Source organism: Filicampus tigris, chromosome 10 (assembly GCF_054856515.1).
Source record: "Filicampus tigris isolate MCC_2025a chromosome 10, RoL_Ftig_1.0, whole genome shotgun sequence".
Taxonomy (NCBI): Eukaryota; Metazoa; Chordata; class Actinopteri; order Syngnathiformes; family Syngnathidae; genus Filicampus; species Filicampus tigris.
In genome coordinates this window covers 2,774,180-2,794,949 of record NC_141226.1, presented here as the reverse complement: position 1 = coordinate 2,794,949, position 20,770 = coordinate 2,774,180, and the positions used below count along the sequence as shown (strand labels likewise).

General features: G+C 39.4%; 2 protein-coding genes across 3 annotated transcripts in view; one reads left to right on the top strand and one right to left on the bottom strand.

Annotated features, from left to right (window-relative positions):
- The window catches only part of LOC147140394 (epidermal retinol dehydrogenase 2-like), a 58,276-nt gene extending 46,067 nt beyond the window's left edge, over window positions 1-12,209 (top strand). The window contains exon 7 of the mRNA XM_086043102.1: window positions 9,003-12,209. Coding sequence (XP_085899228.1) covers window positions 9,003-9,099 — 97 coding nt within the window. The 3' untranslated portion in view covers window positions 9,100-12,209. The remainder of the gene's footprint in view (window positions 1-9,002) is intronic.
- A 2,648-nt stretch (window positions 12,210-14,857) lies between these two features.
- On the bottom strand, window positions 14,858-19,376 carry LOC147140393 (proenkephalin-A-like). 2 transcript variants are annotated; one of them, XM_086044219.1, is made up of 3 exons: window positions 19,245-19,376; window positions 18,978-19,124; window positions 14,858-15,637 (listed from the first exon to the last, which is right to left on the bottom strand). In XM_086044219.1, exons 2-3 carry the CDS (start codon window positions 19,119-19,121, stop codon window positions 15,050-15,052), a joined length of 732 nt encoding a protein of 243 aa, XP_085900345.1. In that variant the 5' UTR covers window positions 19,122-19,124; window positions 19,245-19,376; the 3' UTR covers window positions 14,858-15,049. The 2 variants fall into 2 exon arrangements, with proteins under 2 accessions (XP_085900345.1, XP_085900346.1); XM_086044220.1 differs by having other exon boundaries at window positions 18,990-19,124.
- Between the last annotated feature and the right edge of the window lie 1,394 nt (window positions 19,377-20,770).

The window sequence follows — 20,770 nt, the reverse complement described above, 5'->3', positions numbered from 1 at the left end:
AAACAAGAAGTCAACGCCCAAAAAGTCTTTGCAATAATATGTTGTATGTGCTTCAAGTAGTCTAAACGTGGCATTCTAATTGTGTGAAGGCGTAGGCCTTCACACATATGTTATTCCTACAGTTTATTATTATTATTATTATTATTCCACTCCACTTTTTGGGCGTGCGACTCCTTCCACATTTTTCACCCGATTCACTTCATTCAAGTTTCAAAACATTCAGAAAATTCATGCCTTCCAGGGTAGTATTTTTTTACGTTCCCCAAATTTACAGTTTCCCCAATATTTCCCATTTTTCACCCCCAAAAAACCCATTCATTTCCAATGGCACTTTCAACATTTCCCATTCCCACCATTCTAATTTCAAATTCACAAGATTCAACTCATTCAACTCACATTGGAAAAGCTATTCAACACACCCACAATTCCTACTTCCCAAAAATTCAACTTAGTCACACATAAAAACACCACAAAATTCCATTGCCATAGTCAACAATTCACATTTACATCATTCCAATTTGAAATTCACAACATTCATCTCATTCGACTCATATTGGTCAAGCTTTTCAACACACCCCAAATTCCTATTTCACACACATTCAACTCATTCACCCTTAAAAACCCCACAAAAATTCAACTATTCACCATTCATTTCCATTGGCACACTCAACTTTTCACATTTATATCATTCCAATTTCCCCAAATTCAAGTCATTCAACTCATTCAGCTCACATTCAACTTTTCAACACCCTCAAAATGCCTACTTCCCACACATTCAACTCATTCACCCTTAAAAACCCCACAAAAATTCAACTTGTCACCATTCATTTCCATTGGCACACTCAACTTTTCACATTTACAGCATTCCAAATTCCACAAATTCAAGTCATTCAACTCATTCAGCTCACATTCAGCTTTTCAACACCCCCAAAATTCCTACTTCCCACACATACATCTCATTCACACTTAAAAACCCACAAAATTCCACTATTAACCCTTGATTTACATTGGAACAATAGACTTTTCACATTTACACCTTCCCAATTTCCACAAATTCAAGTCATTCAACTCATTCAACTCACATTCAGCTTTTCAACACCCCCAAAATTCGTACTTCCCACACATTCAACTCATTCACACTTTAAAAAACCCCACAAAAATTCAACTATTCACCATTCATTTCCATTGGCAGATTTAACTTTTCACATTTACACCATTCCAATTTCCACAAATCCACAAATATATGTATGTATATATATGTATATATGTATGTATATATATGTATAAATGTATGTATATGTGTATATGTATATATGTATGTATATGTATGTATGTATATATGTATGTATATGGATGTATGTATATATGTATGTGTATGTATGTATGTATATATGTGTATGTATATGCATGTATGTATGTATATATATGTATATATGCATGTATGTATGTATATATATGTATATATGCATGTATGTATGTATATATATGTATATATGCATGTATGTATGTATATATATGTATATATGCATGTATGTATGTATATATGTGTGTATATGTTTGTATGTATGTATATATGTGTGTATGTATGTATGTATATATGTATGTATGTATGTATATGTATGTACATATATATACACGTATGTATGTACAGTATGTATATACAATATATATATATATATATGTATGTACAGTATATATGTATGTATGTACAGTACATATGTATGTATGTATATACTAATATATATATATGTGTATACAATATATACGTATGTATATGTAATATATATGTATGCATATATATATGTATATATGTATGCATATATATATGTATATATGTATGCATATATATGTGTATATATGTATACATATGCGTATATATGTATACATATCTGTATATATATGTATACATATGCGTATATATGTATATATATTTATATATATGTAAGTATATGTGTATAATTGTATATATGTGTGTATATATGCATATGTGTGTATATATATATCAAATCAAATTTATTTATATAGCACTTTTCATACAAGAAGAATGCAACTCAAAGTGCTGTCCAGTGAAAATGTCCAAAACACAACATAAAAAGGAAGACCCGCTCGCGCCCTCCCTCCCAACAAACCCAAAGATATACATCCGCCAGTACATCAGCACTCGCACCTACACACACACACACACCCCACATATACACACAAAGCACACAACCGTATAATCTTTGTTAAAAAAGACATGACAAGGCACCATATGGGAAAGGTTACCCAAGGGGTGCTCGTTCACGCTGAGGGGAATGACAGTCCATGGGCCACAGGGAGTGTCGCCATCACAGAGACCCCCGGTGGACCCCACACAAAGTGTAGAGGCCCCCGACCACCCGGACCCAAGGAGCCCCTGCGATGACGGCCCCTGTGGGAAGGGCAGCCACCCCCCCCCCCAACGCGGAGGGCCCCCCATGAGGAAACACTGGAGCTAAAAGCTAACAACAACAGTATTATAATTGAAGAACTAAAATCAGTAAACTAAGAGAAGAAGAATCCTGAGTCAAAAGAAAAGATAAATTACTTAAAATTATCTAAATGCCAAACTAAAAAGGTGTGTCTTGAGCTTCCTCTTAAAGACATCAACAGTCTCTGCGGACCTGACGTCCTCTGGCAGGTTATTCCAAAGTTGAGGACCAAAATGGCTGAATGCTGCCTCGCCATGCGTTTTGGTCCTCACCCTTGGAATAATTAAAAGGCCGGTGCCAGAGGACCTCAGGATCCGCGAGGGCTGGTATGATAAAAGCAAGTCGGATAAATAAGATGGCCCATGACCATTAAGACATTTATAAACTAATAAAAATACCTTCAAATTGATCCTGAAACACACGGGTAGCCAATGCAGCGATTTTAAAACTGGTGTAATGTGCTCCCGCCCTCTGGTTCTCGTCAGCACCCGAGCTGCTGAATTCTGCAGTAGTTGTAAAGAAAAGATACTCTTTTTGGGGAGGCCAGAGAGCAGGGTGTTACAATAATCTAAGCGACAGGAAATAAAAGCATTCATCAGCACTTCCGTGTTAGCCTGAGAGAGAAACGGGCGGACTCTGGCGATGTTGTTAAGGTGATAGAAACCTATCTTGGTTGCATTTTTAATATGAGGAATAAAACTGAGCTCAGAGTCAAAGATGACGCTCAAATTCTTCACACATTCTGAGGGTTTAAAATCTTGTAGTTTTGGTAAAGGTTTCTCTCTCTGACCTTCAGGGTTAACTAAAACCTCAGTTTTGTCCTGATTGAGCTGTAGGAAATTCTCTGCCATCCATGACTTAATGTCTAAAATGCAATTTAAAAGGGTATCAATGGGTCCTGTTTCATCAGGATCAGCATAGCTGTGGAAGCTGACGCCGTGTCTCCTGATGACACCCCCAAGGGAAAGCATATAAAGATTTAAAAGTATTGGGCCTAAAATTGAACCTTGGGGAACCCCACATTTAATTTCATGGGTTCTCGAGGAACACGTATCCATACTTACAAAAAAAGATCGGTCTGTGAGATAGGAATAAAACCAGTTAAAAACAGTACCAGAGATGCCCACTAGGTTTTTAAGTCTATTTAATAAAATGTGGTGATCTACTGTGTCAAAAGCAGCGCTTAGATCCAGTAGCACCAAGGCTGTGAGTTTTCTCACATCTGCAGTATACCTAATATCATTTAAAAATTCTTAGAAGAGCAATATCAGTACTGTGGCTCATCCTAAAACCAGATTGATATTTCTTTCAAATATTATTTGTGTTTAAAAAGTGATTTAACTGGAGAAATCTTACTTAAAAATGGTCACCGCTGCCATTTTAAAGGGGGCAGGGAAGAAACCCGTCTGGAGAGAGCAATTGACTGTTTAAAATGTGTTCCTCAAAGAATCCATAAAATGCCTTAAAAAGAGATGTGGGAATTGGATCCAAAAGGCAGGTTGTTGGATTTACCTGGGAGAAAACTCGACCAAGTGTCCTTGTGTCAACCAGGTTCAAAACTTTCCAGTGTTTCCTCAGGTAAATGTGATTGTCCAGGTTTACTGAAATTTATGGTTTGACGGGCTAAAAAACTGGTTCTTATTGATTTTACTTCTGAAATGGTCTGCAAAGTCCTCACAGATAGCGTCTGTTGGTCTCTGTGGGGACTTGTTAAGATCAGAGCTAGTTAAAAGTTCAAAGGTGGAGAAGAGGAATCTGGGGTTGTTTCTATTAACTGTAATGAGGTTTGAGAAATAGGAAATTTTTGCCTGTTTGACTGTTTTATTGTAGCATTTTAGTTGTTCACATAATATTTCGTGGTGTACTGTAAGTCTACTCCTTCTCCACCTCCTTTCTGCACTCCTGCATTTTCTTTTTGAAATTGTGATTGAATTATTTCTCCACGGGGGTACAGTCTTTACTTTTGTCATTTTTATTAAAAGTGGAGCTACTGAGTCCAGGGCTGATTTCAGGTTCTGGTTGAAATTGTCAACAATAAGATCACAGGGTGTAGGTAAAATGTCAGCAGGAGTGCACTTTAAAATGTCGATACAGTTTGCAGCCGCCTCAGAAGATAGGTAGCGTTTCCTCACTGTTCTCACCGGGGCTGCCGGATGGTTAAACCCGGCGATGTTAAAATACACACAGAAATGGTCTGACACAGCCAGGTCAACAACAGAGGACACACCTGCGGTCAGGCCATAGGTAATGACCAAAGCTAGGGTGTGTCCTCTGTTGTGAGTAGGCTGCGAGACATGCTGTTTAAAATACATGCTGTCTAAAAGGTTTTAAAATTCTCTGGACAGCGGGTCCGAGATATCATCGATGTGTACATTAAAATCGCTGGTTATTAAAATTCTGTTATAAGTAGAATATAAAATGGATAAGAATTCTGAAAACTCTTTACTAAAAAAAGGGGAGTAATGGGGAGGTCTATACACGGTAACGCAGAGTATAGGGGGACTGCTAAAAACAAAGGCATGATGTTCAAATCATAAATAGCTGTTAAAAATGATCTCCTTTGAGAAAAGAGTATTATTAAAAATTGATGCAGTCCCACCCACTCTTTTCCCATCCCTGGTAGAAAAAAAAAAAAGTTAAGATTCGGTGGGCAAGCCTCGGTTAGAGCAACTGGGGCATCTGTACGGAGCCATGTCTCCGATAAAAGAATACCTTGTAAATTGTTGTCTAAAATCAGGTCATTAATGATAAAAGTTTTGTTTGTAAGGGAGCGCACGTTCAGCATGGCCAGGTTGATTTTTGTGCTGGACGTGCGCTCAAGGTGGCACGGAAAAGAATAGTTAAAATAAACAAGATTCCCATTACTAAGACCTCGTTTTTTGTGTGTGCGAGGGAAGCGTCTGCCAGTGATAGTTTGGATGAGGAAGCTGACCGGTGGTGGTGATGCTAATGGGGGCCTGCAGGGAGAGCCGGTGAGGAGGGTGGTGGTGTGAGCAGATGAGATTGGTCTGTCAGTGGCTGTAGTGAAATTGGTATTGTGGTGTGAGGAAGCAGGAACAGGTGCTGGGTGATTAGTAGTCATCTTGAGTCAGCTGGGAGTGGAGTTATTGACAGCACCGTGGATGTTAGCAGCTAAAATGGAGCACCCTAAATAATTAGGATGCACACCGTCCGGCTGATAAAACGACCGACGATATGGTCCTCACCTTTGGAATAGCCTGCCAGAGGACGTCAGGTCTGCAGAGACTGTTGATATTTTTAAGAGGAAGTTCAAGACACACCTTTTTAGTTTGGCTTTTAACAACTTTTAAATAATTTATCTTTTCTTTTGATTGAAGATTATTTTTATTTTATCTTACTGATTTAGACTATACTACTGTTCTGTCTTTTAGGTTTGTTGCTCGCTGCCGTTGTCAGCTTTTAGCTCCAGTGTTTCCTCAATTGGGGGCCTCCGCGTTGAGGGAGGGGTGGCTGCCCTTCCCACGGGGGCTGTCATCGCAGGGACTCCTTGGGTCTGGGTGGCCGGCGGCCTCTACACTTTGTGTGGGGTCCGCCTGTCTAATCCGGGCTGGGGTCTCTGTGGTGGTGGCGCCCCTGTGGCCGTGGGCTGTCATTCCCCTCAGCGCGGATGAGCTCCCCTCGGGTACCCTTTCCTCATATGGTTTCTCTGTGCCTTGTCATGTCTTTTTAACGCATTTTATCAGGTTGTGCACTTTGTGTGGGTGTGTGTGAGTGAGTGCTGATGTACTAGTGGATATCTGTCTTGGGTTTGTTGGGAGGGAGGGCGAGAACAGATGTTTTTTTTTTCTAATGTTTTGCTTTGGATGTTTTACAGCACTTTGAGTTGCATTTTTATGTATGAAAAGGGCTATATAAATAAAATGTGATTGATTGATTGTGATATATATGTATATATGAATATATATGTGTATATGTATATATGTGTATATATATGTATATGTATATATATGTGTATATATGTATATATATATGTATATATATATATATATACGTATGTATGCACAGTATGTATGTATGTATGTACAGTATATACAATATGTACAGTATATACAGTATGTATGTATGTGTACAGTATATGTGTATGTATGTATATGTATGTATGTATGTCTCTATATATGTGTATGTATCTATAATGTATGTATGTATGTATATATGTATGTATGAATGTATATATGTATTTACGTATATATGTATGTGTGTATGAATATGTATGTATGTACAGTACTGTATATATGTGTGTATGAATATGTATGTTTGTACAGTACTGTATGTATGCATATATGTATATGTATGTATATATATATGTATGCATATGTGTGTGTATATATATATATATATATATATGTATGTATACATATGTATATATATATATATATATATATGTATATATAATGTGTATATATATTTATGTATGTATATATATATATATAAATAAATATAAATATATATGCATATATATATATATATATAAATATGTATGCATATATATATGTGTATATATATGCATATATATGTATATATGTATGTGTATATATATATATATATTATATGTATGTATATATGTATATGTATGTATGTATATATATATGTATTTATATATTATATGTATGTATATATGTATATGTATGTATTTGTATATGTGTGTGTATATGTATGTATTTGTATGTGTGTGTATATGTATATAGACATGTATATATATATATATATATACATATGTACACATCTACATATATATGCATATTTATATATATATGTATGTATATATATGTATATATATGTATTCAATGTATATTAATTGGTTTGCCTCAGCGACTGAGGATGAGTAGAGAAGAGGGCTGTATTGTTTTGTGTTAATAAAGTCAGTTTAAAGGAGGAACACACGACATGCTGATGCCACCTACAGTATAGCACAGCATAACATAATCACGTTCATGTGCACTTCAGGAACCACTCGGAAAACATAAACTCTAAGAATATTACAAGGGCCACATATAAATGTGTACATTACACACACACACACTTTATTTGCACACGTTTGAAATATTTCTGTCACTGTTCTGAGGCCCTTTTGCCGTTTTGTTTTTGCAGTGAATAAAAATACTGTCAACTAAAGAAAGAATGTTAATAATTTTGATTTAAAAATTTTAATTTTTATCTTGAGGATTTGTTGTTGTATTAAAAAATTCATTACATATGAACAGTATGTTGAATTTATATATTGTCTTGTCTTTTATCTTACCATTCCAACAACAATTTACAGAAAAATATGGCATATTTTGGAGATAGTTCGAATTGCGATTAATCATGATCGTTTTTTAAATGATTAAAATTTGTAATCATTTGACAGCCCTAGTAATAACACAATACTATTGGGTTTTGTTGCACGTTTTCAGTTTTTATTGCGTTATTTCGCAATAAAATTAATTACTGTAAAATAAGGCAATGTTATTTTAGGAGGAGAACGAATGTCTTACAATTCCCGGTCATAGCTTGCAGTGTTTTTTTTTTCCTGGTCAGTGAAATGAGCATCCACTAGAGGGCAGACTATGACTGTGAGAACAGTACTGCAAGGAGGGAACGTACAAAGAGCACTCCAGTGTCGTGCAGGCCTAGCAGGCAGTTGTTTTGGAAGAACCCAACACAACACATCAGCCGGTACTTGACCCTGTTAGGAAAGATTAGAGGGACGGACGAAAAACTACCAGCATCCTTGCTTAGTCCATCCTTTTTAAAAGATTTCTCATCCTCCGTCCGACCGTCTACAAAATGGGTGTCCGTCCGGGACAGAGGGACGGACTGTTCCGTCCCTGGGACGGAATGCCCAGCTCTACAAAATACCACATATTGCTGATGTTACCTTAAAATAAAAAAATAATTTTAATGGGTGTACAGTAATGTTACCACTAGCTTTGTTTTTTTCGTGATCACATTTTCACAGAAGTCAATATGACTTGTAAAACATTAACGAGAAGGACACAGCAGGTTTACAAACTTTGCAGACGAATGGTTTTGCCTGAAAGAACAAACAATTACATTTTAACAACCAATTATATTTCAATCCATTTTGGTGATGATCTGGATAAGCGTGTTTTTTTTTCTTGTTTTTTTTAACAGCGTCTGTCAATATGTTATCATTGAAACTGTCCAACCTCGAGAATCATATTGGCATCCCATCTGTATCCTCCATTAACCAGGAAGTGGCCTGCTAAGTAACAAACACATTCTCAAACAAGCAAAAAAATGTCCAGCCAACCATTTTCTTTACTGCATAGAAAACCCACGCAAACATAGGGAAACCATGCAAACTGGAAGGCCTGGGCCGAGGTCCAAATCCAGAACCTCCCAACCATCCTGCACACAAAATAAAGTATCCAATAAATTGTTTTTTTTTTTCTTTTTAGGAAAGTGTAACATCAATAGTTTGAATTCTTTTTATGAAATGAACTATGCAGACAAGTATTAATATAATATTCTATTATGTCCAACTGATTTGTCCTTTTTCCTTTTTTTTTTTCTATTCCGTCCACACAGTATCCTCCCTATGAAGCAGGGCCTTCTGCTCGGTCACTACATGGGAGCCTTCAACTTGATGGATTCATTCCTGGGAAGAAACAGAAAAAAAGACTAAGGACACCTCTGAAGAGTTGGATGACCAAAATGACAGGAGACTCATGTCCTGTAATGTGGCTGAATTTTCACAGTATCTCCCTCAAATCAATGGTTCAAATGAAGTCCTATTTGCTTTCAGATAGTGTATACGGTATACATTCTGCTATTGTGTATAATCTAGATTTTAAGCAGTGATACTGTATCTATGCTATGTTTGATTATATATTTTAAATGTAATGTTAATTCTTCTAGTATGATAGAAATGTGTTTTTTACTTGTACAGGTATGTTGAAATGTCTGTCTGTGCACTGATTGTTGAGATTCAACAGGGCCAACATTGTGCGTAATGAGAATTTAAATATTCAAACATTCGTTCATAAGGGAGCAACCGTTCCTTTGCATTTTCAAAAATCAGTCTCTGCCCTTTTAATTGCTGAATTCTTGAGTATGTCCTGTGTTTCTTTAGCTAAGCAAACTGACACTGCTACAACCATATTTTTCGCTCTATAAGTCACAGTTTTTTAATAGTTTGGCTGGTCCTTTGACTTATACTCAGGTGTGACTTGTATTTATTCCAATAGGAACTTGGACTGGCACCCAAAATCCCCCATTTCCTAAACATGTTGAGATGTTCTTTTGGTGCATTACCTCCGGTGGCCCTTATGTGGCGCTAATTTATAAAAAAATATTTGCTAACCGCCGGAAGAGCTAGAAGTGGTAGTAATAAAGGCGCAATAACTAACCATGATTCTACCTTTTGCCACAAGTTTGAAAAAATGTTTCTATAGTTCGAAGCAAAGGTTCTCAGCCAACACGGTGTGCCTTTGGAAATTCATTCAGATGCCCTAACACACAGGTGTCAAACTCTGGTCCTCGAGGGCCGGTGTCCTGCCTGTTTTCCATCTCTCCCCGCTGCAACACACCTGTTTCAAATGATCAGCTCATCAGCAAGTTCTACAGGGGCCTCATCCCGATCCTGATCGTTTGAATCAGGTGTGTTGCAGGAGGAAACCTCTAAGGCCGACCGGTCGGACCCTCCGGCCCGGCCGGATGCCCATTTTTGGGGCAGGTGGTGGGGGCTGACAAATTTTTTAAAAAGGGCTAGACTAAGCATGGCCGGAAGTGGATTTTAGTCCGGCCCACTAATCAGCCCTCATGCATGTGACGTGGCCGCAAGGCGGCCAAATTTGATCTCAGCCTACTCGGTGAAAGGCTTCTTTTTAGTCTTCTTTCTACTCCCGCGTCGGCGCGAGCGACAACTGCCGCATTGATTCACATGACCGACACATTGTGCTGTTGGCGACAGGTTCTGCAACACATGCCACGCACACATCAGGGATTTTTGCTGCTCTGATTGGTCCATTATGTCACATGTTGCGATGACATACAGTTTCTCACCACACAGCTCGTTGCTGCTGCAAAGCAAACTAGTTTGGCAGCGGCATGGCTGTTCTGTCACATATTTGTGTGCAAAGAAGCTACTCACCCACGTTCCCCCTTTGCAGCCGCCTTCCAGATCATTTTCGCAATACAATTAAATGCATCGTATAGTCATCTCGGTCCCTTCATGGTTGTAGCAGGCACGATCTCCATTGTTGTCGCTGTCTCTTTGACCCGACGGCCCCCGACTTGGAACACGACTGTTTCAAAACAACTTGTGTCCACGATTATAGTCAAGCTGTGCGCAGCACTCAAGGATGACGCTGGCACATCAAGGTGGAGTTCATGCACTTCTTCTGGCGTTTTCCCTACTTCCGGAAATACGCCATAGCAAACCTGCTGTATAGTGGTTTGCTGGTATGCTTTTATTTTTTAAAGGCCGGGAAGTGTGAAAGAGGAGAACTGTGGAAAATAAATAAGTAAATTGTTGACTGCGACTTCATGCTGTCTGTTGGACCTAAATAATTATTCAATACGACAAAACCAACCCCGGGAAGTACTAGTGGCGCCGTGTTTGAAGCGTGTCTACAGCGGGTTTGAATAGTAAATTAGCCAGCTAATCATCTTTAGATAAACCTCTGCCGTTAGCATCTCTCCCGCAGCGGTGTCATGCACGTTTTGTTTTTTTGGGGGCGGGGGGCGGAACAGGGCGGTGGGTGATAATTTTTATGAATGAGGGTGGGCGGTCGAGGCCGGAAGGGTACTACCTCGGTCAAGGGTGGAGGGTCGCGGCCGGACCACCAAAAACAGTCAAGTGCCCAGCTCTGATCAAATTAAACTGCACTAATAAACTAACCATCAAAGGGTGCAGGAACTGCACAAATGGAAAACAACTTGGGCTTTTAAACAGATCTGCTGCTATTAATATCGTGACATGACGACAACGGTATGTTGTGGCAATTTTAATATCGCAATATTGTGACATCCCTAGTTTTCAATAATTCAGAAAAGCCGAAAGGATAACAACAACATTCTCTGAACCACTTTTCCTCACTAAGGTCGCGGCGTGTGCTGGAGGCTATATCCCAGCTCTCTTTGGGCGAGAGGCAGGGTTGATCCCGAACTGGTCGCCAGGTAATTGTAAAATACATTTCCCAAAAATTGAGACTTATACTTTGGAGTGACTTATAGTCCAAAAAATACTATACTTACCTACCATGCATCAGCAAAATACAAATCAGAAATCTATTCATACACATTACTATTTACTTTATCCCCTTCGAAGTGAAAATTATGATTTTAAAACTACAGTACCACTAAAACTGTATTTGTGAATTGTAAGAATCATGTGCCATTTACTAACTTGACTGTCCATGACATTTCTTCATTGCTGCCGTATTAAAAGCATATTACTCAGGAATAACCTTCAGGAACTCTGACTCTAGAAGTGTTCATAATTTTATATCTCTACTAGCAAAATACAATTTCTTTAAATTTCATTGCAATGTCTTGTCTTTGTGTTACGAGAACTTTTTCTATTTAGACACACCAAGATGTGGTACATTGTGTTGTTCACTGATAAATAGCAGCTAGCTAGTCAGCTACATAGATTACAGAGGATGTTACCTTATTCTTCCTCCAATTCATATTCTACTAATCTACTGCTCAGTCAAACTTTATTTTGACAGTCTCATTCACAATATTGTGTGTGCAATAATGCCTATTAAATTGTTGGAGGCATGAGAGGGATTTCCAGTGGTGACCAAAAGGTGTCCTTATCCATCCATTCATTTTGTATATCACTTGTTCTTATTACAGTGGCAGAGAGTGAGCTGAAGCCTATCCCAGTTGACTTGATACACAAGGTGGTTTACACCCTGGACTGGGCACATGCCAGTTGCTAGGAACATACAGACAAACGTTTGACAGAATTTAGAGTATTCCATTAACCCAACATGCATGTTTTGAGTTTGTGGGAGAAAGGCCACGTACCCAGAGAAAACTTACATAAGCACAGGGAGAACGTGCAGGCTCCACACAGGAGGGCTTGAGCTAAGATTCTATCTCAGAACCTCTCACCAATGAGGCGATTGTTAAAAAAAATTGCCCAGGATCACCCTCAACAATATTTAACATAGCAGCCACATTTCCATGTTTCATCTAAGTTTACGAAAATTGGGAGGCATAATTAACAGCCCAAGACCTGCAACAGAGATTCTCTTTGAGCCATACCCTGAACCTAACTGGAAATCCACCATTTTTAATTTCCTGTCAAAATTTGCTTAATTTTCCACCTTTTCGAGATACCATATTTTATTGAACTCACTCAAGAGATTTTATCTGCTGTACTTCAAACTTTAGCTGGTTAGTTTCAAGATACTGAAGTGGAATTTACAGAAAGTTTCATTTTGTCAAATGCTGCCGCCGTCGCGACACACTGTTTGACAGGAAAACAAAGTTGTTTTTGAAGGCCTGAAAAGAAACAAAAATCCCCAAAACTCCCAAGATGTTTTCTCATGAGAATATGTTAAAGTGTGTTTTATTCCCATGCGATGACTAGAGGACAAGCCATTTTGTTTTCATGCAATATTCATGAAAAGGTGATATATCAATATGTGCAGCCACAGATATGAGGGCTTTTTTTTTCCAACCATCGCCAATTGACATACCATGTTTCAAACCCCCACCTAGACAAGGAAAAACTCAAAACCCCATTTCAGGGGAATAGAAGAAACCTTGATAACGGACCACAGATGAGAGTGTCAACATTTGTGAAAACTCATGAAACTCTGAACACACGTCAAGAAAAATATCCCTGTACCATCGAACAAAACGTTTAAGGTTGAACCTTTATTGTGTTGACGTGAGCATCTTACTCCACAAATCATGAAAGTATTTTGCATTGTTTTTTGACTAAGGCTAGCACAGAAAGACCAGTGGTGACAAATTAATAACTTGATAAAGAAAGGCAGTTGAGTTGGTCTCTTATGCAAATTAGCCACATGTGCTAGGCCCATCTTTGTTTGGGCTGCTCAGTACAATGTGGCTAGTTTGATCAAAATACTATAAATGGCAATGAAAATAAATATATTCTAACATTAGCCATGTTTAGCTGTTTGACGTGTCTCCTTTCTGTGGTCAAAAGTCGCATACGAAGAAATAAATACAGAAGACCTTTGTCCCATAGCCATTTTGTCATTTACTTTTCTTGTTAAGTCTGATGGTAGATGCAGTTTCCTGCCTGACTTATTTTTTACCATTTGCAAAGATAATCATAGGTTGAGTGTTGTTTAAATGTCTTTATAGATTGTGGTTGATTTACATTTATCTAGTATGACACTTAACAATATCCATCCATCCATTCTATGTACCATTTATCCTTTGTCGTTAAACCAACCAGTCAGAGAGCACATAAGTAAGTAAATATATTCATACACACACACACACACACACATGTGTACACACACACACAACCTTGCCCACTGGGGATATACGCATAGATTGCAAAGATCCTGCAGAGCTTGCTAATGATCTGATCATTTGAATCAGTTGTGTTTCAGGAGGGAAAAATCTAAAACATGCAGGATAGCAGCCCTCGAGGCCTGGAGTTGGACACCGGTGGTAATATGTCGTGTAATATTTGTGAACACTACAATATTCATTGCTCTACTGTAACTATTAATTATTGTGTATTTAGTGTCTTAAGTTGTCACTAGGGATGGGCGGATCAATACCAAAATATCAATATTCCAATCCAGAGTGCTCAATTTTAAGTATTGATCCTTAAGATAAAGTATTGATATTTGCAATTAATTCATATATACAATATATTTATTAATCTACTGTATAATCTAGAAGGTTGTATTGTCATCCAATCTGAATTTTCGCTGTGTTGCCATTGGGCAAAGAGCTTTCTGCCTTGACATAAACAGACTATACTGGCTCTGGTCCCACCCACCAGAACGTTGCAAACGTATTTGATTGGATGAGGAATGATCAGGTTGAAAGCCCATGTCTCGTAGTGCACACCTCTGTTGACAAGATAACATGGAAGTCATAACAAAACAGTTTGAAGTAGTTTGGTTCAACTGATGATGTGTGCGCTCTCACTGGTGTGAGTGCAGCGGTAGCCCACATGTGGTTTTGTTTGCAGCTTTGTTTAAAAAAAAAAAAAAAAAAAGTCACTTACGGTATCGATATCTGATTGGTATCACAATATTTTGTATCGTATTACTTGCTATCGGATCAAATCCAAAATCACTGGTATCGCCCATCCCTAGTTGTCGCACATCCTACAAAATATAAAGACAATGTGAGATGTGATTTATTTGGAACAGGCATGGCAAATTCAGTGAACAAACAGTTTTAAAAAAGTATACAGAACACAACCAAACAACCTCAATCAACACAGTATTTTAATAAATAATATATTCAAATTCAAAACAGCCAAATATTAATTTTGACAGAATGCATATATTTCATGTCATCACAGGAATCACTGAAGCAACAAAGTAGGCAGCAGCACTTTATACAAAGCCAGAAGGTGTTGGAAAGTTGAATAGATGATATGGGGTCATAACTTTGGCCTTCTAGTCCATGAACCCACCATATCTTTTCTGTAGCTCGCCATTTTCCCATGCACGCTTTGATACCCCCCCATTCTTGTTACCGTCCACCAGCCACTCAGGCCTGCCCACACGCCTCATAAACCCTCCATAACGCTTTTTCAACCCACGGCCTAACACTGCCTCCAGCAGATCACCCTGCACTTCCCCGTCATCAGCACGACGCAAAAAGCCTCCATATCGCTTTACAGCTTCCCCATCTTGACTGCCCCCCTCTTTGCTATGCTGAGACACTGTATTAAGGACCTTTAGGATTTCCAGGCGTATTTTTTCTTCCTCATCTTGATTTACCGAATCGTCTAACAACCCTTCAGAACGCCGAGACATGAAGCCACCGTAACGCTTCATAAAACCGCCGTATTTCTTGGCCAGCTGGTGTCCTGGTGATGTGGCATCTTCATCATTAGTTGTAATGATATCAGCTACTTCTGGTTCTTCTTGTTGCTGTAGGTTCCCATCAAAAGGAACATGGTTTTCTTCCTCCAGTAGGACGTCCCAGCAGAGGCGAAGCTTCTCACTGTCCAACTCACCATCACACTCAAGTGAGCATGTCTGAAAAAAAAATCAATGCTCAACAATTTAAACCATATTCAAACAAAGGGCCAAGTCGAGTGCAAAGCGCAGTCTAACTGTGCGCGCAGGAGGAATTTTCTTTCTTTTGGTATTTTGTTAGAGTTAGAGTTTGTTAGAGAAGCGGGTCCCCTCATTTGCTTTAAATCAGCGCGGTCGGAGCGCACGCCGTGCTTGACCTGACGGAAACAGAAAAAGACTCGCTGGGGGTCAGTGCATGACATCGGCAGGTAAATTGCAAGAAATCCACTGGTCCCCCATTGTTGTCATATTTATGAATGAAATAAGATGATAACCACCACACATGTCCATGGAGGACTGTATCTGCCTGCCTGTGCCTTGATCAAATAGGAGTTCAAAAACTGCGTTACACCACCACACATTTTGACCTGCTTTTTTTGGTCCTGTTTTTTTGTTTTTTGTCATCGAATTGGAAGATGTGCCGAGGGGCGTGGCAGTCGCGTCACCTAGCACATCCAGCGAGGCATAGCGGGTCTACCAAATTTACAAACACGCTAAACTAGATTTGCCCCGGCATGAAAATGGAGATGTGCCAATTTTTACGCCAAGCGCCATCTATTTTCTATTACCAAATGATCAGGTACGTCGGGGGCGCAGCAGCGTGCGCCGTAACGCCCAGTGACGTGCATCGCAGTACATGCTAGACCAGACTTGCCCCCTATTTTTGGAGACGGGTGCTTCCGAAAATAGGGTCCAAAGTCGTTGTTAGTCCGTACTCATTGAAACTCTAATTATTTGTGTAAATGTTTACATTTTGTTTACAATTCACAATTCTGTTAAAGTAAATTATTGATTTTGTGGAGGTTGAACAAAAAATGTGCTGTTTAGTGGCTGGTTGTTTTGCACTTATTTATAGTCTCATAGCAAGAAGTTAGTGCATGTTTTGTGCTAGTAGGAGTTCTCTGTTGACCTTCCATTGTCCAAAAACATGTCTGTTGTGTTCATGAAAGTATCTCAATTGTATGTAGGTATAAAAAGGGGACGGCCTCTCTCCGCAATTGACTGGAACTCTGTCTGAGAAACCCATAGGCAATCTGCCATTGATATATGTCAGAGTTCTTGAAAAGAATCTCAGGATGAGTGTGGAACCTGACAAGTTACCCCTTTAAAGCAGGTCTCCAGGTCATCTCACACAAATTACAAATCACACAAATTCACAGCAGGTGCTTTCCTTCATCATCCACTCTGTTTGTGATATAATGCATAAATGAGCCCCTTGGGATCTCGCTGCTTTAACATTATGCGTCTGTTGCTCTGCATTAGGCGAAAAGGGAATTCGAGCAGGCGACATCATTTTCAGCTGTGCACATTCAACTGGTGGTATGCAGGAATGAGACCTACAAGTGCTGTAAATACATAATCTGCTGGAAAGATTCCATCCATCCATTATCCATACCGCTTATCCTTACAAGGTGTGCTTGAGCCTATCCCAGCTGTCTTTGGGCAGTTTAATTGAATTGGTTGCCAGCCAATCGCAGGGCACACAGAGACAAACATCCGCACTCACAATCACACCTAGGGGCAATTTAGAGAGTCCAATCAACTTACCATGGATGTTTTTGGAATGTGGGAGGAAACCGGAGTACCCGGAGAAAACCCACGCAGGCACGGGGAGAACATGCAAACTCCACACATGGAGGCCAGAGCCAGGATCAAACCCACGACCTCTGAACTGTGAGGCGAACGTGCTAACCAGTCGATCACCGTGCTGCCCTTTGAAAGATTCCATTTTATTGCAATTGCATTGTTTGACCTGGGAAAATGTATGATATTTGATTGTCCCACCCACACAAGTGTCTAGAAATCAAATCTTGTCTTTTTTGGTTGTTTTACTTAGTTGTAAGCTTGAGTCATTGCCTCGTTTAAGGGAACAGGCTAGAAATTAATTTTACATACATGTTACTAAAATACCTTTTTTTCAACATATTGTGGAATTATAGCGTTTAAGGGCTAAAAATATATATTTAAAAAAAAATCAACAATGTCAGTCAAGAGTGATGCCCTCAACATTAAAATTGCTCATAGCTGATTAAAAGGATCCATTTTGTTATTCAAGTACTGGCTGTGGCTAGGGTAGTGTTTTAATGGAAATTGATTCCTTTCCACTTTCTGTCGGGGATTTTCAATCATATGTCACCCATTCAATCTATCTCTGTTTCATTAACCTCCCAGGCCCCACCCCCTTCTCGAGCCATATGCCAAAGCCATGCTGAATGGGCACTTGAACTAAAAGGAAGAAAAGGAGCTATTGTTATCTGGGGAACGACTGACACACTAAAAAAAGAAAATCGTGACAAGGGAGAGGTTACAACACTTAACAGATCAAATAAAAAAATTCAAAATGCTTCCCAATATGCATTGCACATGCACTCCTTTTACAATTAAGGAAAACACTCAAGCATGCTCCTCAGTCAATGACACATTTTTCAGTGCTGCTAATGAAAGTCTACATTTCAAATGCTGCTCTCTTCCCACTCTCACAAACACAACAGGACAGCTATTATGACCTGGGGATTGGCTGTTTGGAGTATAACATACTCCAAATCTCATATGTGTCATTGGTTTTCACTTATTTGAACCATCAGAAACTCCTGTTAGACTGCACTGAGAACGGATTCTTGCTGAGCTTTCACTGCCGCTGGCTTATGAAGACAGAATTAATGAACAGGAAAATTGAATTGAGGACATATTGGCACTTCAGGGGTGGGGGGCACGCTCCCCTCTCACGACAATGATGAAAAGTACACAATAGCTATTGTGTAGAGTGAAAAGTGCGAGAATAGATTAAACAAAATGTCGTGCCTTCTTTGTGCTGTGCTTGTTCAGAATATTATATATATATATATATATATATATATATATATATATATATATATATGAATGCTGTGCATCATTTACTCACAAAATAAAATAATCTGTATACAGAGGCATTTTTAAAGTTGATGTATAGTCTGGATTCAGAAGATTTTATTTTGTGCAACCACTTGAATAAAATTGAGTAAATTCAACACCATTTATTTCAGTGTACACTGAAAAAATGGCATGTTGAATTTACTCTTATTTTATTTTGTCAAGTGGTTGCACACAATAGAATCATCTGGATTTAAATACATTTTAAGTAGATGAAAAGTCTACTTAAAAATATATATCTGCATCGAGATGACTTTATTTGGTGCAACCTCTTGACGAAATAAAATTGAGTAAATTCAACACATTATTTTTTTCGGTGTAGAAATGTATTTATTTGAAAGAAAGGAGCAAACAAAAAACAAACACAGTTTGAAAACTTTAGTAACGTTACCAAAGTGGATACCCCAGTGTGTTGTCCAAGCAGGCGGTACACACAGAGAGCGCACTGCTTTCCACAGTCGTTTCCAACTATCAGCGACACGCACGCTCCCAGAAGCAACATCCAAATGCAGCTGCGCTGTGCCGGGGAAGCCATGGACTGAGAGGAAGAAAAAACACAGTATTGTTATTAAACTCTTGTAGTCAATTGATTACTGGTTTTATGTAAGAAAACACCATTATTAACTTGACTGTTGTTGAAGCACACAAAAGGTCTTACGTTATGTAAAGTTGCTCTGACAAATTCCTTCTTGAAACGTACAATCAGCAAATACTTAGAGAGAAAAACGCACGCTCGGCTCCCGAATATTCCGTTAAGCCTGCAACTCAAATCAGCGCGTCAGTAGTGGAGCTGTTTAAGTAGTTTGTCCTCGTGACGTCACCTATAGTGTCAGGGGAGGAGGCGCCGGGATGGGCGTTATTGTATTAAGAGTGACGCATTTGTCAGATCGCTATAAAGGAGGAGGAGGAGAAGTGTAATGCTTCATTTGTCAAAGTCAAAATGTTAAACTGTTACATTGTTGTTACGTTCATCATATCATACTGTATGTAGTCTTCTATTGATAACGCTGTGTTTCTGAATGATGACAATAAAATCATCATCCAGTAATCGCCTTCATCACCAAGCTTTCTATTATGCTATTCCTTAGAATACATGTGCTATCAAATGAGATGTGAGATTCATTCACTATCCTCCCTGCACTGATTTTACATTACTGTCCAACCTGTGACAACCAAACACATATTATGTTCCTTTCTTCTGTTTGCATTTTGATAACTTACTTTCAGAGACAAAATGACATTTCCAAATCCGTCATGAGCCATTTTAGGTTTCCACTTCAAAAACAGCTAGCAGCCATGCCTAATAGCTATACAGGGGAAAATGATGAAAGCAGTCATGAGCACATATACTTGGAAACACTTCACCATGTACAGATGTCACTTCCACCACCTCCTAATTGTGAATACATGCTGCTGCATGACCCCTGGCAATTACAGTATTCATATTAAAAGCATCTGTACTTTTAAAAAGTAATTATCTGTTTACAAAAAAACAAAGTTGCTTAACATGTTACTAACTAATCTAACAAAATATGAAGGTAACAAAGCAAACTTAGTCACTTAAATGGGTTCATGCACAATGTGAAGTTGAAGTCACCCCAGCTCCTCAATATGGTGAAAAACACGCTTAGACCCATCATCGTCATCATCATCACCATCCCATCGCTGCACTCCGGCAGTCGGGGACACCTGCTGCTGCGTCCGACGCTGGGGCTGTGGCCCCAGGGGCTCCCTCAGATTCCCCGCCGCCCACGGCGATGATCTCGGCCGGGAACCCCACGACGGGCGGGTCCGCCTGTGGCCCGGCCGCCCGCTCGCGCGTCAGGCTACTCCAGGATGCGGTGTCGCGGTACACGAGTGGCCGACATCACCGACATCATCGGCAACACTCACCGGTGTCGTCCTCGGCCGCAGCTTGGCCTCAGCGGCGACATCTTGGACAGCGGGGTCGGGAATCTCCCCCCGGCGGTGAGTCTCCTGGCATTCCCTCTTCACATCACCCACCAACCACTGTTATAATCGGCGACAGCACCATTAGACGCACACACTATCCCGGCAGTATCACCCGCTGTTTTCCCGGGGCCAAGGTCATGGACATCCTGCCCGGCGTTCTTCACTCTCTTCCACCATCCATAACCCGGCTCATTGTTCACGTCGGGACGAATGCAACATTACGTTGACAGT